At 46.7% G+C, this 22004-nt stretch overlaps 1 protein-coding gene across 7 annotated transcripts in view; it reads left to right on the top strand.

Annotated features, from left to right (window-relative positions):
• The first annotated feature begins 7155 nt into the window (after positions 1–7155).
• Positions 7156–22004, top strand: part of EEPD1 (endonuclease/exonuclease/phosphatase family domain containing 1) — a 147184-nt gene continuing 132335 nt past the window's right edge. For all 7 annotated transcript variants that reach the window (XR_006197789.1, XR_006197806.1, XR_006197779.1 and 4 more), the window contains exons 1-2: positions 7156–7638; positions 8104–9171. Coding sequence is in view for 1 of the 7 variants with exons in the window: in XM_042922156.1 (XP_042778090.1) it covers positions 8294–9171 (878 nt within the window). In the remaining 6 variants the exon portion in view is untranslated. The remainder of the gene's footprint in view (positions 7639–8103; positions 9172–22004) is intronic.

Below are 22004 nucleotides of genomic sequence, written 5' to 3' on the forward strand. Positions count from 1 at the left end.
AATCCACATAAACAAAAACTGTTTTGTTTTTTTTTAATTTTTATAATGGTAAAGGTTTTTGTGATAAAAAGTTAGAAAGCCATGGAGTATCCCTGGCTATGATGGGTCCATTTCTTGTCATGGCTTCATAAGGAGGCATTTTGATAGAATTCTAAGCACCTATATCAATCCATGGCTGGGCCTAGAGTTTTGGTCCTTCTAGTCCTGAGGGATTTTCACCAAGTTAAGTATTTTTCTCTTCAGTTTTTTGTCTATTTTGCTTATTTTTTTGAAAAATGTTTTCCTCTATTTTTTTATCTTTCTTATTTTTTCTTTATTTCTTCATCTAAAAGTTTCTAATTAATTTTTTTGCATTTTCACCGTTTATTTTCTTTTTCATGTTTTCTTATTTTTCTTAAATCTTTTATTTTTATTTTTCTTATTTTTATTTATTTTTGCCATTTTCTCGTTTTTTTTTCATTTATTTTTCTAACTTTTGTTTTCAATTTTTCTAATTTTTAAACTCTTTTGTTTTTTGAAGTTTTTCTTTATTGTAGGAATGAGTACTGAGCAGAATGTACAATATTCTCTTCTATATGACAGTGGAGTATGAAAACCTCAAGAAGTTCTTCATCCTCAACCCAATCAAGGGGGGGCGGGGTACTTTAGAGGAAATCATGAAGGTTCTGTAGGTAAACATGGACCATGGAGAGGAACTAATACCTTACATGGAGCCACTCCTTGACTCCAAGGATCCTGGGCAGACTGACTTGATGGTATCCCAGGGCTACACAATGGGAAGGGATCAAGGACTCATAGATGGGCCAGAAGTATGACGAAGTGATGGTAATCTATGTGCTTCTGGCCTATAAGAGATCTGAGCTGGAGGGCGACACCATCATCCTGAGCCCCATCCTTTGGCTGATCCCACCCACAGCTGCCCTTTAAACTCATCCTGCAAGGTATGGCATCGTGACTCTGCTAACCCAAAGCAGAGGAATTTCAATAAGCCTGCCACTTCCACCTTTAATTCCTACTCTGAGAATAGTCAGAAGAGCAGGACAGAAAATCAGTGGCTTGAGGAGAACCAGGAGTTAGGATGGAAAGTGAGCAGCTCAGGCAAAGCATCTGACAGTCCCCTACTTGGCCTAGAGAGGAGACCACCCCAGCACAGCCCCCAGCATGGCCCTTTGGCCTCCCCTGAACCCATACACCAGCAGCAGTGATGATGTCCCGGATGCAACCAAATTCCCCCAGGGTATATCCTCCAGGAAAGGCCCTCCATACCGGCAGCTTAGACAGTGGTCTGACAAACAGAATTTGCCTGACGGTGTGACCCCATCGTCTGCCTCTAGCAGCAGCCAGGGCCGGCAGGGGGTCATTGGGAAGGATAAAGTTTCACTTTCATCCACACCTGTGTTTGAGGTCAGCCAGAAAGAACTGGCATGAAGCAGAAAGAGTGGAGAAGAGGAAACTTCAGGTGGCCAAAGCAGTGAGATAAACAAGGGAGCATGCTGGGAGGTCAGGCGTGCTCCCTGTACTTTACATGAAGCATGGAGATCACGAGCTCCTTGGAGCCCATCAAGTGTGGGAGATTGGCCAGGTGCTGAACACAAACAGCTGCACTGGGAACTGGACAAGATGTACATGATGCTGTGCGTGCGTGGCCCGCTGAGAGAGGACTTTGTGCACTGGGGGATAGAGAGTATGACCTGCCCAGCCTTTGCTCCCAGGGCTCAGATAAGGGGCTATCTGACACTTCCAAAGCCTTCAAAAGCAGTCTCCAAGATAATGCTGTACCTACAGGATGCCAGGGGCCACCTAGAGGACAAGATGAAAGGCCCCTTTGCCTCACCTGGGTGAACTTCAGAGACGGATGGGACTGTTCCTCTTGGAGCATTTCTCCTCTTCCCTGCTCTTCTCCATCTTGTCTTCCATGTTCATGGGGGAGGGGAAATAGAGCTGTAGAAATAAACGCGATTATAAAAATGCTAATTTATTCTCTTTAAATACGATAGTTTAACAAAACCACTTTCTTTTTATTGCTACAGCTGTCATACAATACTCATCTACTGTTCTACAAGAGAAGGGCCCTGAAGGTTTCCAAATTCTCCTGTGACCCAACTGAAAAACAAAAACAAAAACACCTCAAACCACTTTCCTTGAGGGAAATCAAAGCCTGGTGAGGTCACCTGAAGAATGGGACAAATGTCAGTGAATTGTAAAGGGAACTACATTTGGAACTACGACATTGGTTTTTCTTGCTGGGAAAACAAGGCCTGAGGGTCACATCTATATGATAAATACTTCTGTGAGGCAACCTTTTCGGTAATTGTAAGCCTATAACAATGACACTTTGGTAGTTCTGTAGGTTGGCTGGGCTCAGCTGGGTTGTTTTCTCTGCTCCTTGTGGTCTCTCCTGGGCTCACTCCTGTGGTTTCATCTAGCTAGTGGCTGGGCTAGGCTGGAAGGTCCTAGAAGGCCTCTCTCACCCATGTGAGGCCTCAGTGCTTATTGAGGGTGGGGATGCCCCCTGTCACAACAGGATAAGCCAGAACTTTCTGATAGCACGGCAGCTGGGTTCTAAGAGGAAACATTCCAGGGAGATCCAATGGGCAAATGCTTATCAAATCCTTGCTTGCCTCTAGTAAATGTCCCCTGGTCAAAGCAAATCACATGGCCAAGCAAATCACATGACAAGTGATCACACAGGGATGAGAGTACTGGGACATATGACTCACTGGGGGCCACCAATGTCACAGTCAACCACATACCGCTGTGTAACAGAGCAATAGACTCATTTAGAGAACCCAACGGAAATGCTTCTAGTGGCGAGATTCATGGCTGAGTGTCTACACACAGAAGAAGAAATTTGAAGACTGAGGGTATATCCATTGCCACTGTCCATGTGGTCCATCTGGGGGCATTCTGGGCCATCAAACGCCGTGACTCCCAGGGAGGCAGGGTCTGATTTAGAAAGTTCCCATATACTGTCAATGTCTCATGCTTCATCAGTTTGGGAACACACAGAAGCCTACTGTGGTAGAGAGTGACAAATCTGCTGTTGAGGTCATACCAATATTCAGGACAACATCCAGTTTGGCCATTGCGTGAGTGTGGGTGCCAGGATAGCTGTCAGTGGTCTGACTGAACCCCTTGTTGACTAGGAAAATGGGAACTTCTCTGCAAGGGCTGAGGTTTTGTGGATTGCGGTATCTTTCCTTATTCATCTTTTAGATCTCATCTTCACCTCCCAAGGAAGTCCCCTACACTCAGTTATTTTTAATTTACAGCCGTATCCTCCTCCCCTTCCCTTTATTCTAACATGCTCTGTTCTTATCAATTTAATGTCTGCGTTCCTGCTGGCCTCTCTGCTCTGGGAATAGAGAAATCGTGTATCTTCCTCATCAACATGTTTCTAGTGCCATGCATGTTGAAATTTTAAATTGAAAACTGCTCTCCCTTCTTCCCTTCCATCACCTCTCCCTTCCCCTGAAGCGCCATTTCCCTTTGAAACTGCTGACTCAGAAGCAGGCCAGCGACCTCCCTCACTCTGTCTCTCTGGCCAAAGCCCCAGGTGAGATCTCTGTTGTAAGGAGCAGTGGCCACGGGACGTGGCACTCAGAGGGGATGATGTGACCCTTGCTCTTTGACATACTCAGGTAACACAGGTGTCAGCCAGGCCCTCACTTCCTGTCCTTCTGAGAGTCAAATGACACTGGCTCAAACTTCCATTCTTTGTGGAGCAGGACCTCTCTCCCCACCAGCCAAGCTGCCAGTCTCAGTAGGGATTCTTGAAAGTCAGACATGTCACCGGGTCACTCAGGCTGTGAGTTTTGCTTGCAATGAATCCTGGATCTTTCATCTGGCAGCTTGCCACTGGCCCCTTCTCACTATCCCATATCTCTCCAGAGAGACTCAGCTTCTCTATCTTATGTCCCTGATAGCACTCATTTGAGGCCATTACATTTCTTATTAAAGATTCTGGGTGTGGGGGCCCCTGATTGGCTCAGTCAGTAGAGCATATGACGCTTGACCTCAGGGTCATGAGTTCAAGCCCTATGTTGGGGGTAGAGCCTACTTCAAAAAAAAAAAAAAAAAAAAAAAGATTCAGAGTGTAAGTGTGGGGGTTACATTGGAGAATAGCACATTGGATAAAATAGACTGTCAGACATGATTAGTCTTTTTTTAAGTTTATTTATTTATTTATTTTGAGAGAGAGCACACACATGAGCAGGGGAGGGGCAGGGAGAGAGGGAGAGAGAGAGAAGGAATCCTAGGCAGACTCTGTAGTGTGAGATCACGGCCTGAGCCGGATGCTTAACTGACTGAGCCACCCAGATGCCCTGAGACATTATTAGTCTTAAAGCCTTCAGATGTCCCCTCTCCTGGGGCCCCGTCTTTAACTGGGACTGTTCACTGGTCTTCTCTTCTGTTGTCTCCAGACTCAACTCCTTCCTGGGTCCCTTCCCCTTCACCTCCCTCCTCTTCACCCTGGCTCACCTACTCCTTCTCCCAAAATAATCCCATCTTCTTCTTCCTCTTATTTTCCATCTTCTCCTCCTCTTCCTCCTCCTCTTTCTTCTTCTAGTTCAAGCAGCATTTCTTTTTATCTTTTGAGGATTTTTTTTCAGTTTTATCAAGGTGTAATTGAAGTACATTAAACATCACAAAAGTGTGTGAGTCTCGTTTTGACATACATACACCCATGAAACCATGACCTCTCAAACATTTCCATCATTCCAACGGTTTCCTTGTGCTCTTTGGCCAGTTTCATCCACTCCTCCATGCATCACAACCCCAAGCAACTGTTGAGCTGCTTTCTCGGTATATAGATTAACTTGTATTTTCTAGAGTTTAGTATAAATGGAATCAAGCATCATATTCTCTCACTTTTTTGCCAGGCTTCTTTCATTTGGCGTGATGATTCCAAGATTCTTCAATCTTGTGTGTATTAATTATTTTGTCTTTATGGCCGAGTAGTATTCCATTGTATGGATATGCCACTATTTGTTTATCCATTCACCTACTGGTGGATTTGGGTTGTTTGTGATTTGGGGCTATAACAAACTCCTAGAACATTCACTACACATCTTTGGGTTTCATGCTCTCATTTCTCTTTGGTAAATACCTAAGTGGAGTGGTTTGGTGATCCGGTAGATGAGTGTTGAACTTTTTAGGAAACTGCCTAACTGACTTCCAAAGTGATTACACTGCCTTGCATTCCCACCATCAGTATCTGAGAGTTTCAGTTGCTCCATACCTCACCAACATGTGGTTTGCGGGTCACTTTCAATTTAGTCATGTTATTGTGGTTTTGTTACTTTGTTTCAATACCCAGGGGTTTAGCTACCTCTTGGCTTCATTTCTACTTAAGGGGGAGCATATGCTTCGATTTACAGAGAATAAAACCAGGTTATGCCTGTTGTGCCAGTAAAGTTGGCAGTGCCCCTCTTACCCTCCCATGTGTCCTGGTTTGTATTATAAAATATGTAGTTTCTCTGCTTCTAATCCCACTGGCCGTGCCCCCAGGCTCTTCAAGGCATTCTGCTCAACAAAGACTTTTCCTTCCTCTACAAGGGATTTTCCTGCTTTTCTTGAACATGTTTTTCCTTATCACAACAGGATTTCAGGAGGAAAGGAGTGGCATAATGTAGTTTAGTACTGGGGTTGGGGAGTAGGGTGGCAAGTGAAGGGGATAGAGGGAGGGAGTCAGATTAGGTCCTGATGACATCATTTGAGCTGGATGCAGCCATTCTTGACATAAGCTCTCTTCCTTAGGTTTAGCACATAAGAACCTGGAAATCCCTCCCTCCCTTCTTTTCCTCTAAGCTAGTGTGACTGGGGTTTCTGTCACTTGCAATTAAGTCCTGACCCGTATACACAGTAGGGGAATGTGCCTCAGAAAGGCAATAGCATTTTGCCAAGCCCTGGCTACCTCTTACTTCATATCTGAAGTACTTTGTGCCTTCCCTGAGAGTTACTGTTTTTGCTGACCTAGCCCTGGGAAATTTAAAGCAGAAACATTGGTCACATTGGTTGGGACGAAACTTCAGAGCACACCAAATGCCCAGGGTCAAAGTATTCAAAACCATCACCACATGGTTTGTTTAATTAAATACTCTAGCTCCATGTATCTGCTGTACTTCAGCAGGTTCTTTAATCGTTAACTGAGTTGTCATTTAGTGGTTATGATCCAAGGACTGTTCTGAATTTTGGTAAGCAATCTTCATTTCCAAGCAGCATTTCCTGTCTCTTTAATGACTAGATTTAATACTTATAGAAACATATCGATATATACTGAGAGCGCTATACGTGCCAAAGAGCAACCCTATTAAGTGTTGTGTGCGAACATATCTCTGAATAATCGGTGGTGCGTGACCTCTCCTAGCAGCAGGAGTTACTAGCATTGTTTGAGGACATCTCTGTGATCGCAGCGCAAAGGCAATACTCCAGTGAAAGAAAAGAGGAGGCCAGAAGTGGGGGGAAGAAGTAAAAAAGATCCCATTCAGTCCCCTCTGGGAACGTTCTCAGACTTGACCGCAGAGCTGAGCGAGACCCTTGACACGCAGGGGTGCCCCCCCCCGGGGTTCCCCTCCCCCCCCCCCCCCCCGCCACAACTTGGAGTGCCCGGACCTTAAGCCACGCCCCAAAGATGATCTAAACTCAGACTGGTGGCCTGGTAGTATTTGCGCCCATGGGCGCCTTCTCTTCTTCCGGGCTCCTCCCGCGGAAAAGCAGCTCGGCAGGTCTCGCCTCGGTCAAGACCAAACAAACACTCTCCACCTCACACATATAGCCTTAAGTCTTTGGTAGTATCTCCACTCAGGAGCTGCAGGCCCCAGGGCAGCCTCCTCAGGACCCGACACTGCAGCAGCGATATCGGCCCCGCCCATTTAGTCCCTAAATCCCGCCTCCGCGCCTCCGTGGCCCGCCCCCTTCCGCCATGGCCCCGCCCCTGCGCTCCCGCATTCCATCTCCACGCCCACGCGCTCGGGGCCCTCCCCCCGCGCAGCAGGGCCCCGCCTCTCAGATTTGTCGGCCCCGCACTCCACCCTCTCGCGTTCTGGCCCCGCCCCCGCGCTCCGTGGCCCCGCCCCCCGCACTCCAGGGCCCCGCCCCAACGCTCTCTGGTTCCGCTCTCCCGGGCTCTGGTCTGGCGCTCGGCCCCGCCTCCACGTTCCCTCTGGAGTCCCCGGAGGAGTTGCCGCGCTGGGGGAGGCGTGGCCGTGGTGCCGGCGGAGGCGCGGGCCGAGCCGCCAGGACTTTGGCTTTGACACGGACGGCAAACTGGAGCCGTGGCTTTGGTACTCGGCACCGACGCGGTCCTGGCGGATCCCGCGTCCGAGTCGGGCGCAGGACTTTTTGCTTCCATCAACGCAACTGCGGCGACGCCGCAAGTCCTGGTGCAGCCTCGGCGGCCGGATTTCACCGCCGCTGCCGCCTCCGCGCAGCCCTGCAGCTCTTGCTGGCTCTGGGAGAGCGACTCAAAGAGTTTCTCCCGCAGAAAGATCCGGGACGCGCGGCTCGAGGCGGCCCAGCCGCTGACCCACACCTGCGCGGGCACCAGAACTGGAGGCAGGGGGCCCGCGCAGTCCCGGGTTGAGCTCAGGCTTCCGAGCCGCAGGTGGAAGGACGCCCCGGGGGAGCAGCGGAGAGGTGGGGCGCGGGGACTTGCGGCGGGTCTGGTGGGGGTCCGTAAACCCCTTCTTGGTGCCTATACTAGTGAGGACGGGATTCCCAAGTTGCAGGTGGTGCTGAATGTCCGGCGGCGGGGTGGGCGTGGGAGATACGCCCTCTCTGCTGCCCGAGCCCTGGTAGGGGCGACCTAAGGGGGGATGGTGGTGAGAGGTGAGTAGAGGCAGGGATCAGAGGTGTGGGCTGATGAGGATAGGTCTCTTTCCAAGAGAAGAAGCTCATAGCCTTTTTGGACCCGAATGTGATAAAAACCAGACCTCTTCAGAGGGAAATCCATACGGGCCAGCCTCGCTATGTGTTCAGGGGTTCACGGACAGCCATTAGCCTGAGACTCCTGGTTAAGAACTCCTGCTCTAGGTAGGGAATGCTAATGCAAACTGATTAACTGATCCAATCGATTTGTGTGTTTATTAATTTGTTTTCCAGGTGGCCAAGTGAAAGGTACTTTTGGACACCCTGGGCATGGAGATTTAGTGTTTGTCTTTGGTAACCGTTTCATTCCCTGCATCGTGCACCTTCCCTCCTTCTGTGCCTGTAAGGTTTGTTGGGCTTCCTCCCTAGCCAGAGAGTTCTTCTGCGGTGGTGAGGCCTCCCTGGGCCACTGACCCTGGCCGGCATGGGGAGCACCCTGGGCTGCCACCGCTCCATACCGCGGGACCCCTCGGATCTATCCCATAGCCGCAAGTTCAGCGCGGCCTGCAACTTCAGCAACATCCTGGTGAATCAGGAGCGGCTCAACATCAACACGGCCACAGAGGAGGAGCTGATGACCCTGCCTGGTGTGACGCGTGCGGTGGCACGCAGCATCGTGGAGTACCGCGAGTACATTGGTGGCTTCAAAAAGGTGGAGGACCTGGCGCTGGTCAGCGGCGTGGGTGCCACCAAACTGGAGCAGGTCAAGTTTGAGATCTGCGTGAGCAGCAAGGGCAGCTCCGCGCAGCACTCTCCCAGTTCCCTGCGGCGGGACCTGCTGGCCGAGCAGCAGCCTCACCACCTCGCCACCACTGTGCCCCTCACCCCACGGGTCAACATCAACACGGCCACCCCTGCTCAGCTCATGAGCATACGAGGCCTCACGGAGAAGATGGCTGTGAGCATCGTGGACTACCGCCGCGAGCATGGGCCCTTCCGCAGCGTTGAGGACCTGGTGAGGATGGGCGGTATCAACGCCGCCTTCCTCGACAGGATCCGGCACCAGGTGTTCGCGGAGCGGTCCAGGCCCCCCTCTACCCACACCAATGGGGGCCTGACCTTCACCGCCAAGCCTCACCCCAGCCCAACCTCGCTGAGCCTGCAGAGTGAGGACCTGGACCTCCCGCCAGGGGGGCCCACCCAGATTATCTCCACTCGTCCTTCCGTGGAGGCCTTTGGAGGCACAAGGGATGGGCGGCCGGTGCTGAGGCTGGCCACCTGGAACTTGCAGGGCTGCTCAGTGGAGAAGGCCAACAACCCCGGGGTGCGAGAAGTGGTGTGCATGACACTTCTGGAAAACAGGTGAGGACAGGAACCATGGAGGGGGTGGGGTGTGAAGACAGTTCTTGCGTGGCCTCATCTGTACATGCAAATGAGTGGACTTTTGGGGGGTAGGGAGAGGGCAAGATTATTTAATCAGTGTTCTTGAGGCCCCAGGCAACATTGTCACCTGCAGCTGAGCTCTCTCTCCTGCTCCAGAATTTTCTGAATACAGCTATCTGGGCTTGTGGCCCATGTCTTAAACCTGGCGTATCTGAGATCGATTCATAATTTTGGGGTAAGTGGAGATTGTGTTGGTGTTATTGTTCTGGAAAATGTTGTTGGACTTAGAGGACTTCATGGGGTTTACACCAGATCAGACACTCAGAACCTGGGAAGCGTTGCACAGTTTTGCATATGAGAAAGAGCTAGTTGGGATTTTTTTAAAAATGAGACACAAAGTCACTTTTTTTCACCAAATATGCCTATTTGTGTGCACAAAATCAACTTAAAGGCCAGGTATTTGCAAACACATACACTCTATATATTCACCAAAATGCTGTGAATGAATCACTCCTCATTCTTTTTCCTTATTTAGCCTGAAGTTGGTGTTCAGGCCCACAACTGCAACCTCAAATGTATGTAACCTCTCCTGTCCCATAGCCAGGAAAGGTCAGGCTGACATGTGGTGACTATTGGCCAGATTTTCCCATTTTGAACCACAGGAGAAGAGACTTGTAGGATGGGCTCTTATCACAGCGTGTTTACATTATTCACAACACTGCTTTCTGTAGGAGCTTCCATTAACCCCCCGTAAAACAAAACAATATTATTGTAGCAGTAACTCCTGCTGTTAGTAAAACAGTGTGGTGTATAATGTAATCAGCTTGGGGAAGGAAAGAAATATTTTTAATGGTCTCTTCTTGGCCAGAAATCCTCTGGTCCTGGTCTTGAGGGATTACGCCCTGCCACGCACCAGACAGACATGTAGTGTGTCTGTGGCCACTAGCTACTTTCCTTTGCACTGGATTGTTGGTGAGCCTGACAGTTCAGTGGCAGCAGTTTAGTGACGCGAAGTGAGTTCTCAGCGGGCAATCACAGTGCATTGTGGCAGAGCATCAGGATAAATGAGTGAGGAGAAAACCAGGTCACACCGTTTCCCTGGCACTGTCCCCGTGGCACACTCCAATCACAGGACGGAGGGATCACGCACCAGGTCAGAGAACTGGACCAAGAGAGCTCCCCAGCACTCTGCCTGCGCTGCTGTGTCCTCTGTTTTGCACTGTAACTCACTCCTTTTGCAAAATCATCTTGTTCACAGGTGAGAACTGGACTTGATGCTGGGTGATATTTATCAGGAATGGCTTGATAGTTGTTTCTCTTCATCCATAGCAACTTGGGTGCATGTATGGGAAAGGGGAAGGGAGGGTAAAGGACGGATGGCTGTTTAATTCTTATCCTCAGTTTTCTTAAGGCTCAATTTGGGGGGATGAATCAAGATCTGAAATTGCCCAGGGGGAGTGACAGATCGGGCAGCTCTTGTCCATTTACTGTGACAGTGGTTTTTAAAGTGTGCTGTCTGGACCAGCATCAGCGTCAGCTACTGACTCAGAAACTCTGGGTTTCTGTGTGTTCACGCATCCTCCTGGTGGTTTCGATGCTCACTGAAGTTTGAGTCCCATTGTACTATGTGCTGGGTGATCAGCTGCCCCCTGGTTTAGTCTGTAAAGCACCACCTCCCCCTTACTGGCTTTTCTGACAAGGCCAGTGAATCCATGCAGAGCCTTCCAGGTATTATGTTTTCTTGGATTGTTCTGATCATCCCTATAGTTGTCCAGCGTACGATGTTCTTTCTGGCCAGAGTTAAAGGGCTTATTCCGCTTTTAGAACAGGTGAATGTGAAGGCTAGGAAATGGGAGAGAGAGCAGGGGACAGCTGGCCTCAGAGAGGGCTCTGCTCTGCAGTGTGGACCTGGGTCAGCCAGGGAAAGCGCTAGCAAGTCGAATCCAGCATGGGGTTAGGGTTTGTCCTAGAAGGATGATGGTTTGTTGAAGACATTTAATTGTTGTCCTCAAGTGAGAGTGCTAGAGCTTACCCAGACCTAGTAGGGTGTAGAAGTAGCCAGGGCGGTGACCTAGGTCCTCGTCACATATCTCACATTTGGCCCGGTGTCGTCCTGTGTCTTGGTTTCTTTTGCATGTTCACAATGTGTTCAGAGCGTTCTCAGCACTCATACCACCTTATTAGCATCTGGTAAACATATAGTAATAGGCTTAGGGCTTGATCCCCTGTAGAGCTGGAGTGGATCCATTTGCCTGTGTGGCTGTCCTAGGGTACCAAAAGATGGCTGGCTGTTCCAGAGTGGCTCACATGTCCTCAGAACAGCAGTGCACATTCTCCAAGGGCTGTGTGTTCATCCTGATTCACAGAAATCTCTCACCATCCAATTGATCCCTTCATTAGCAAGAGGAAATACATTTAGTGTGGGCAAGAATGGATGCAGGAGATTTTCTAGGTGATTCTTATTTTCACACGTGTGTGTGTGTGTGTGTGTGTGTATGTATATATATGTATATACACATATATACATACATATATATAACACAAGTATTCTGGCTATGTCTTCATAGTGTCTAATGCTTCCATATTCATTTCATTTCCCCATTAACCTTGGATGTAGGTAATGCTTGCTTTTAGCAATGATTCTCCATCTCTGTGTGAGGAAACTAAAACCAAAGAAGTTAAATGACTTGCCTCCATCCCGTAGCTCATTAGTGACTTGGCTGGGACTAGGACCCAGACCTTCTGACTTCAGTCCCGTGCTCTTTGCAAGCGTGCTGTGTTTTGTAAGCAAGCCATGTTGATCCTACCTCTTGTTCAGGCATCCCGCCCTCTGCCCAATCATGGGCACTTGCTGATTTGTGTGCTAGTCACATTTAAGAAAATAAGTCCATTGTAAGGGCATTTAAAAAACCCATGGCTCCTTTTAAAAAACCTTTTTTGGTGTAAAATTGGTGACATTCCTTAACCTTTCCAAGCCTCAGTTTTTCCATCTGTTAAATGTAGCTAATGAAAGAAAAAAAAAAAAAAGAACCCTTGAAAAAACATAAGAAAAGAAAAAAATACTTCTTTTGCAAAGGGAATAACTAGCTGGCTCTTCATTTTCCTTTCTGTGGGTTTGCTTTAGCAGGTGTGTTTTCTTAGGCCAAAGGGTACCTGTGTGGGACCCTAAAGAGTTAGAGTCCTTTTTTGCCTTGAGATGCTACTGCTGGGTGGACAAGAATGTGTGAGTAATAAGAAACCGTGTTTTGCAGGAAACTGAGGTAGGACAGTCAAAAACTAGATAATCATCCAGTCACCAGTAGCCTTCAGGGACATCACCCTATGGCACAGAACAGATGGGTTTCATCAGATTCCTTTGCCAAATCTCAGTCTTGGGCAATGTTTTCCCTTGTTCAGTGTTTATGGAGCAAGGCAGAAAGAGGAATACTTCTGCTGAACATCCTTACAAAATCTGGTGGCAGTCCACATATGGAATGAAGATTAATTTTTAATTTTTGGTTTTTGCTGAGTAGTTGTCCTATTTTGAAAAGTCCCTTTGGTTTGTGAAAGTATAAGCCCTGGAGGCGCTGACTTTGGTAATCTCCAAAAAAAAAATTAATTAATAAATAAAGAGATTTAATATCCCACTGCACACTGGGGTGCCTGGGTGGCTCATGTGTTTGAGTGTCTGACTTCAGCTCAGGTCATGATCTCACGGTCTGGGGGTTTGAGCCCCACGTCAGGCTCTGGGCTGACAGCTCAGAGCCTGGAGCCTGCTTTGGATTCTGAGTCTCCCTCTGTCTCTTTGCCCCTCCCCCACTTGTGCACACATGCATGCCCTCTCTCTGTCTCTGTCTCTCTCTCTCTCTGTCAAAAAAGAAATAAACATTAAGAAAATATCCCACTTGCACGTTCTCCCCATGGCCTCTATCAGAAAGGAACATGTCAAAGTCTTCGGCCTTATAATGGTCTTAGTCTGTTTTCTTGCTACATGTCTGTCTGCAGTATCCAAGCACAAGGTGAATTAGTGCCTGGCAACATGTACTGATTGTGAGAAATGGGATTTTAGTTGATCTGACTTGATTAGTGAGATCAATATAGACACAAGCCGTCTTGTCATTTGATTCATTCATTGAAAAATATGTATTGAGTAGCTGCTGTGTACATGCATATGCTAAATCCAGGAATCAGCCTGGCCTATTATTTAACACAGTTAAGTAAATGTGAATCAGCTTGTGCGGCTCAGCCTCAGAATAGTCTGAGAAACCCAGATTTTGGGGGGAAAGTGACTGACTGTGATTGATTTCTGGTTATGTTTTTCCTGTATGAATAATGGGCTGATCCTGGGAGATTGAAGGGTGGGGAGATGCAGCCGGACATAACGTCTGGGGCGAAATGCCCAGCAGTTCTCTTGCAGTAGAAATTAGGAGAACTGTTTTGACTATGGAAAGCGAGGCTCAGAGAGATTAAATAGCGTCTGTGTGGCCTTCAGAAATGTTGATCGGAGTCAGGATTTGAAGCCAGGCGTTTGTCTGATTTTCGAGTGGGGAGTGTGAGTGTCTCTTCCCAAACACCATGTCCTTTCACTGACCCCTGGCACACCTGCTTTTTCCTCTCCGTCTTGGGTCTTAGGCTGGCCAGGCATCAGGGCTTCACCTAGACTCCTAGGACCATGTCAAACCTCCCGAGGCCTCTGCTCCCTTCCTGTTTTTGTTCCTCTGAAGGACAGGGCTTATGGCCAGAGGTAGAGCAATCCGGAGGGCGTCAGGGCCTCTCCACCCGGCCCCTCAACTCTGAGTCTGTGACCTTGGCTCAACTCCAAGGTAGAGTTCCGGTTTTGTGAGCCAACGAGCTCTGGGTGGTTTCCAGAGGGAAAGATGGTCAGTAACAAGACTGCTGTGTATTAATAAGAGAAGATAGTGTGAATGAAGGGAAATCCTGGTGTGTGCACCATGCAGACTTTATTTCACCAAAGGGGAAGATGTTAGTTTATCTTCCAAGAAAGATGGGCCCATTTGGGATCTGATTTTGGAGGCTTGATAGTATTGCTTCTCCCAAGGGATATTCATTCCTTTCTTATCTGTTCATTCGGCAGATATTTTTTGAGCTCTTACCAGGGTACTAGGTTCTGTGTCCGACTCCTAATAACAAGACACGGTCCCTGCTCTCATGGAGCTTCCATGTAAGGTGGGGAAATGGACAAGTCAATGCATAATAGATAATTACAGATAGTGGTAAATGCTGAGGAGGATGGTGGCCAGTTGAAGAGAAGCCTGCTGAGGTGGATGGGGGTCAAGGAAGCCCTCAGCTAAAGCTGATGGATGAGAAGGAGGCATAGGAAAAGTTGGGCGAAAGGGTACTCCCCTAGAGGGACCAGCAAGTGCAAAGGCCCTGAGAATGCTTGCTCCAGACAGAAACCAGAGTTCTGGGAGCAGTGGGTGGCTGGGGGTGCAGGGGGAGGCAGGGCCAGATGGGTGGGGCCTCCAGGGCTCTTATTTTCCCAGGAGGAGGCCACAGAAGATTAGAAGCAGAGGTTGGTGACTTAACCTGTTACCAGCCTGCTCTAGCTGCTGGGGTTGGGGGAGGCACTTGGAGCAGGTCCTGGAAGGTGGGTAGTGGGTACAGAATGAGAAAGTTAGATTTCAGAAGAAAGGCTACAGAGGATAGTGAGTGGGAGAAGGGAGAGTGGGGTGGAGATGAGAGCATCCTTTAGTGGCAAAGACTGGAAAGCCTTGTGTGTATTCAAGATGTTGTGGGGATTAACCATGTGGATCCCTAGAAAACAGGCTCAGAGGTGAGGAATCCCGGGCTAGCTCACACACCTCTATGTTGTGTTGACATGATGCAACTTGCCGGCCTCACCCCTCCCCTCTATTCTTGCCTCACTCTGGACAGGTACACAGTGCTCCTTCTGGACAAGGCGGGTCTCAGTCCATAGTGGATAGAGGAAGAGATCTTGTGGTCTGTCCTCTGTTCAGACCAGGTGTCTAATGGGGCCACTTTCTTTTTACTATCAATTATACATGTAACAAGGGCATATTTGGCGGGTTTTGGGTAGCTATTTGTATTAAGAGACATTTAAATGAGTTTAATTCAATATTGATTGAGCACCTACTCCTTGTCTCTTCCCCAGTTGGGTTGGGGACACAGGGAGAGCCTACCCTGTCATCAAGCCTACCCTCACAGTCTTACAAGGGGATGCATTCACTGGCACTTACCAGGGTGCCATGTGCTAGAAGGGAGGAGGTGAAACTTAATCACAGGGATCTGGTACCGGTCTGCTGGGCTCTGGAGGTATGTGAAGTCCTCAGTAGAGAGGAAAGATGAGGGGATAGAACCAAGGCAGGTGGTTGGGAGGGAGGGTGGTTGAGAGGAGGGTGGGATCTGAGGTGTAAGAGCGTCATGGCCCTCAGGGTGAAAGTCAGCAGCCCCGCCCCCCCAACAGTTCCTGACACTCAGGGGTCCAGGCTGGCTCACTGCCCAGGCTTGTAATCTGAAATATTCAGGCGGGGAACACAGCAGGTTTCCATGAACGGTGCCTCACAGCAGAGAATCGTATTGAGGTATGTGTTATTTGCAGCGTGTTATTTTTATCTCAAAATTCCCCTACTTTACAAAAAGATTTTATCTCATAATTCCTTAATAATGGTCTCTGCCAATAACAAAATGATGCGTTTCATTCAAATTTGATGTGCTCATCACAGACACCCGGTCTGAGTGCAGGGATGAACAGTTGAGTGGAAATTTCACACCAGTGACTGCCAGCATCGAAACATCCCACAGATGCCACAAAGATGCCCTGCTCTGCTTTCAGGCACGTGGTCCTCAACAAATACTTAGGAGGCTCGGAAGCTCCCTGACTCTGTTGCCTGTGACTGTACATAGGTGTGGTCTGGACAACAGCTCTTATTGTAATATTTGGATTGACAGCTGTCAAACAGCCAGATAGGAACCCTGGGAAGGTATGCTCAGAGTAAACATTTCATTTTAAAGACAAGGCTTGAATTCTTCCACCAAACTCCTGGGTAGAGAAACCCTGGGCTTTCTTTACTGAGCACAGATCCCTGCCTGTGTTGCTTTGTCATTTGTTTCCAGCAGCCCTGTTTCCTGGGAATTCTATTTTGGCTCAGCCATTACCTGATTAAGCTGTTAAGTTGGGCCTTCAATGGTTTTATCTAGAGGCCACCATAAACTCCTGAAACACAGTGGTTCAGCCAAGAGAATATTGTTGCCGCATTGAAGGCTGTGTGCATTTTGAGTGTGGTTTTATCACATTCCAGGGATCTGAATCCTGTTTGCTCACCCAGAAGTCAGTGAGTGAAATCTGTACTTTATCTTTCTCAGCCTGTGCTAAAAAAACACAGTGCCTTCTCAAAAAAAAATTTTTATGTTTATTTATTTTTGAGAGAGAGAGCGAGTGAGCGCGGGGAGGAGCAGAGAGATAGGGACACACGGAATCCGAAGCAGGCTTCAAGCTCTGAGCTCCAATGCAGGGCTCGAACTCGTGCACTGCAAGATCGTGACCTGAGTCGAAGTGGGACACTTAACTGACTGAGCCACCCAGGCGCCCTCACGATGTCTTTTAAAGCAGGAGATCTCATCGGATGGATTGTTTTGGGTTGTTTTGTTTTGTTTTGTTTTTGGACTGTTGTTTTTAAAAATACTGATCCAATACTCTGTTAAAAAAAATATAACTTCAGAATATATTTTCACTGAGCAAATCTAGTCTGACTTAAAATTTTTTGCAGTATTCTTTTAATTAAGTGGCGAAAAAGTAAGCATTTTAGTGACCTCGAAGTACCATGAATGGCATTAGGCCGTGGACTCTTCTGCCAGTAGACTCAGGGCGCTGACCTTCTGTGCTTGGGAGGCAGCCTCTGCAATGTCAGGTCACTGTGTCACGTTACCGGTCAGTTCTTTGCAAAGTGGTTCCCCGTTGTTTTTAATTTGAAGACTCGTTGTTTTTTGTTTTTAAAAAACAGCAAAATACTGCATGTCTCTCCCATCACCCAGTGATGGCTGTACTTAGTGTCCATGTGGTAGTGGTCATTGTACCAAGAACAGAAACAATGATAACTAACGCTGACGACTCCTGGGACTGAGGTCACAAATGGGTATCATCACTAGCCCTCTTGTACAGATACAGAGAGGTGATTCAGAGAAGCTGAGTGATTTTTTCCAAGATCATACAGCTTTTAAGTGGTAGAGCTTGGATTATAACCCAAGAAATTAGACTCTAAAGTTTAATGATAAAAACGAGTCTGAGTTCACTAATGCTTTTCCATGTACCTGTATTTCATTCATTGCCCTAGCCTGCCTGCCTGCATCCTAGACTAGACGTTCTCCTTCACCAACTTGGTTTGAATTCCCTAGGTCATGATCTTTCATAAATATGCTGATCTATAATGATACCTGTGTGTGTCTCTTATATTTGTTTCTTCAGAGTGGAGCAAGGATATTTGCAAAGCAATCTGAGTGCAGGAAACTGTATTTTTATGACTTTTCAGTCTTTAACAGTTGTCTTGCCCACACCTATTATGACAACAGTTTCTTTAAATGACTTGCTCTTATGCAAGCTTCCCAAGCATTTGTCTTAGTTTTCTTAGAAACCACTTCTCTTTCTGCTTACACCCCTGTGTCATCAGTTGATGTCACATTTTAGAAGACCACAGTAACACATACAGCTGACATAAACCATCTGGGGACGGATACAGCTGACCCTGGGTAAACACATGATGCACAGTTGATCTAGCCAGGAGTACTCCATGTGCCATGGGCATCCGTCCCTTGGCATGTTTTCCAAAGGGACTAAGGATAGTCTGGTGGGTCCCCTCGAGTAGAAGTTGGTTAGGAGAATACCTGTGCTGTTTTAAAAAATCCTGGTATCTGGGCACCTGGGCCCAAGGTATATTATTTATGTAGCCTAGAGACAATATTTGCACTGTATGTATATTGCAGATCTCTGGCAGTGACTACAGGTTGTTACTGACCCATTATTCTTTTCTCTAGAAGACGGACTCAAAAATTGTTACTAGTTATAAGGTCAAGGGCTCATCGTCCCCAAACTCCCACACCCCCCAAAACTCTCTTGCAACTTTTAGAAATAAAAGAGGTGAAGAAGTAATGAGCTTCTTTTTTTTTTTTGACTTAAGACCTGTACTAGTCAGCATTTTCTTCTGTGACATAGATGGGCTACTTATGAAATTCATGAATAACAGCAAGCTGGGAGGGATTTAAGCAAATGGACTGGACTAGATAAAGTATCTTATAAAGTAAAAAAAAAAAAAAAAGTACCTTATAAAGTTAAATACATGTCCATACATGTGAACCTGTGTAAGAGACCGTTGTCTTGCTGTACCCACGTGCTGACCTCAGTTAAATGCCAGGCAAGACTGTTTGGGGTTGACTTGTAATCTTCAATTATGTTACTATTAATGCTTCCGACATTTCTAATAAAAATGCAAGTAGTTGTTAGGTATCGTTAGAACTTCAACTTAGAAGTTGCTTCTGTCTTTTAAACTCTTGACTAAATTTAATTGAAGAGCTTCTGAGATTATGAGATGGTTGTTCAAAATGTAAGCCATTCTCAACCGTTTATCAAATCTTTGAAAATCAGGCATTTCTTGTCACTGATCTACCAAAACAAGGTATAGAAATAAACTAGGTGATGGGAACTCCCCTCTACTTGCTAGATGGGGTACTGCCTGATTCACAGATAGATAGATCTTCAGGAAAAAAAGAGAAATAAATTGGATGGAGAGTGAGAGGTGATGACAAGATCACCCATAACACCCGATTTCAAATGCAGCGTTTGCATTCATCAAAGCAGCTGCAGTGTTTTTATTGATTGGTTGAATAGGTAAAGGTTATCCATTTAAATGTATACATTTCTTCTAAATCACTATGATCTCTTCCAATCCTGAGGCTGTTTCCACAGAGAGGGAAAGTGATCACCATTTCTGCCAAATGTGCCCTTCAATTCCGAGAAGAAAAAGTGGTTGTTCCTATGGGTAAGAAAAAGTGGTTGTTCCTATGTGTATTGGTTTGCGAGGGCTGTCCTAACAAACTACCACAGACTGGGTGGCCTAAACAACTGAAATTTACTTTCTCCCTATTCGGGAGGTTGTAAGTCCAAAATCAAGGTGTTGGCAGGTTTTTACTTACCCCCGAGGTCTTTCTCTTTGGTTTGTAGATGACACCATCTTCTGACTGTGTCTCAAAGGGTCATCCCTCCGTACCTGTGTGTGTCCAAATTTCCTCTTCTTATAAGGATGCCAGCCATATTGGATTGGGGCCACGTTAATGGGCCTCTTTTATCTTAATTACTTCTTTAAAGACCCTGCTTCTAAATACAGTCACATTCTGAGGTGCTGGGCGTTAGCATTTCAGCGTATGACTTGTGGAGACACAATTCAGCCTATTACAACACAATGATGTAAGATATATTGCCCAGAGATTCCTTCTTGGCTATTTGTGAGGAACCCGCACCTCTGGGTTTTTCCTGGAGAGATGATGATTCAAGGTAGTTGTTTAACCATTTAAATGCTAGAGATCATTGTATTAGGGTTTCCCGATGACAGTCTGCTCGATTAGAGAGATGGCTTTCTTGCCAGCCACAGTCAGCATGGATCAGCTCCTATGAGCTGTGATCTTTCTCTCTTTGCAACTTGCCAATGCTTGGTTTTCTCCTGAAACGTAGCAGTGACCTGAAACCCTTTACCCACCCTACCGAGGCAGCAGCTCCACTTTGCCGAGTTCCTTGTTTGCCCTTGGCCCGTGAGTTTACCCCTTAGAATGTAGCGCCCTTTAGAATTGTTGAGGAAAGGTGAGATTCAGAGGGACCACCATGAAGCCAACTCAAGTTCAGCTCTCCTTGGCTTGTGTTGTTAAGCGCTGCAGCTGTGGACTCCCCTGGCTCATGTCTCCCTCCAAAGTGGCCATTCTGTTGTAGTTGCCTGTGTGATGCCATCTGCACGCCTGGACTATATGAGCAGCCTGCTTTCAGCACAGTAACAATCAGGAATTTGTGGAAAGAAGAGACCACCCCTGACATTTATTGACCTATTTACTTTGCCCCAAGTGTGATTGCTAAGCCTTTTACCTTCACACCATCCCAGTGAGGTAGGTAGAGTGTCCCCATCTTACATATAAGGAAACGTATCTTAAGGAATTTAAGTAAACTTGCTTAAGGTCAAATGGAGCAGAAATTCAAAGCCAGGAAGAATTGCTCAGAGCCCAACGTCTTTCATATTCACAGGCAGAGAGTCCATAAACTTGGAGATTTCCTAGACTTTTTATATCTAGAAAGCATGAAGAGACAAGTTTAATCGGAGGGTACTCCCCGGAGTGGGTCCCAGCTGGTATTGAGGAAATCATCCCATTCTGTCATCTGGTGAAGTCAGGAATGTGGGACTTTGGCGTGCTGGATTTTTTTTTTAAATGAGATGTAATTTACATGCCATACAATTTAGCCTTCTGAAGTGTACAATTCAGTGGCTTTTTGGTATATTCACAAAGTTGTTCAACCCTTACCACTATACTAGAACATTTTCACCACCCCCGAAGAAAACTCCGTATTAGTGACGCATTAGCAGTCACTCCCCTCCCTCCCTCAGCCCCTGGTAACCAGCCAGCTACTTTCCGTATCTTTGGATTTCCTATTCTGGATAGGTTATATAAATGGGATTATATAATATGTGGCCTTTTGTGTCTGGCTTCTTTTACTTATTAGCATGTTTCAAGGTTCATCCATGTTGTAGCATGTATATTTCTTTTTTTTAATGGCCGAATAATATTCCATTATGCGGATACACCACATTTTCTTTATGCAGTTGTAGCTGATGGACAGTGGGTTGTTTCTGCTTTTTGGCCATTATGAATAATGCTGTGAATATTCATGTGCAAGTTTTCATGTGGGCCTGTGTTTTAATTTCCCTTGGGTATATATGTAGGAGGGGAGCTGCTGAGTCATGCGGTAATTCTATGTCTAACATTTTGAGGAACCGCTGGACTCTTTTCCAGAATGGCTGTACCATTTTATATTCCCCTCAGCAATATATGAGGTCTCCTATTTTGCCACATCCTCTCCAGTACTTGTTATTCTCTTTTTGGTCATAGCCATCATGGTGGGCATGAAGTAGTGTATCATTAGGGGTTTGAGTTGTATTTCCCTAATGACTAATGATGTTGAGCATCTTCTTGTGTGTTTATTGCCATTTGTAGATCTTCTTGGAGAAATGTCTGTGCAGATCTGGGTGGGATGTTTTCACACCTGTTTCCAAGCTGATAAAATACAAGATATTTTTATACTGACTCCCTTTTTATTCCGTATTCCCCCTCTTCTTTGCCCCTTAATCACGGGGTCATTATACTGGAACCTAAACTAGAATAATTCCTCTGTAATAGGAAAAAGTGCTTGCCATCCTACAGGAATAAATATCTCTCGCCCTATTCCTGCCCCCCCCCCCCCCCATCCTCCTGCTCAATCTGGGAAGGAACCTGGAGAATTTCACTTTGTGCTTCATTATTCTGGCTGGAGCAGTCTGTCTACACTGGACTTTTAATACTGTCCTTGGGAAGTACTTGGTGTCCTCTGATTTTTATATTTAAGGTATGTGTTTTGGATGAAACTTTAGCTCTTTTTATCTAAAGCCAAATACAGTACGCCAGGATTTGCAATGAGAGGCGAGCTTTGGATAGTTCATAACAATATCTGCAAATCACATTCCTGAGCCAGGAAAGAACCTTGAAGGAGCACTGTCCATGGGAGTCTGCCTAAGTCATCACAGACAAATGAAATTTTATATATAATATTTCTATAATTCCTTATTCTT

Source organism: Panthera leo, chromosome A2 (genome assembly GCF_018350215.1).
Source record: "Panthera leo isolate Ple1 chromosome A2, P.leo_Ple1_pat1.1, whole genome shotgun sequence".
NCBI lineage: Eukaryota > Metazoa > Chordata > Mammalia > Carnivora > Felidae > Panthera > Panthera leo.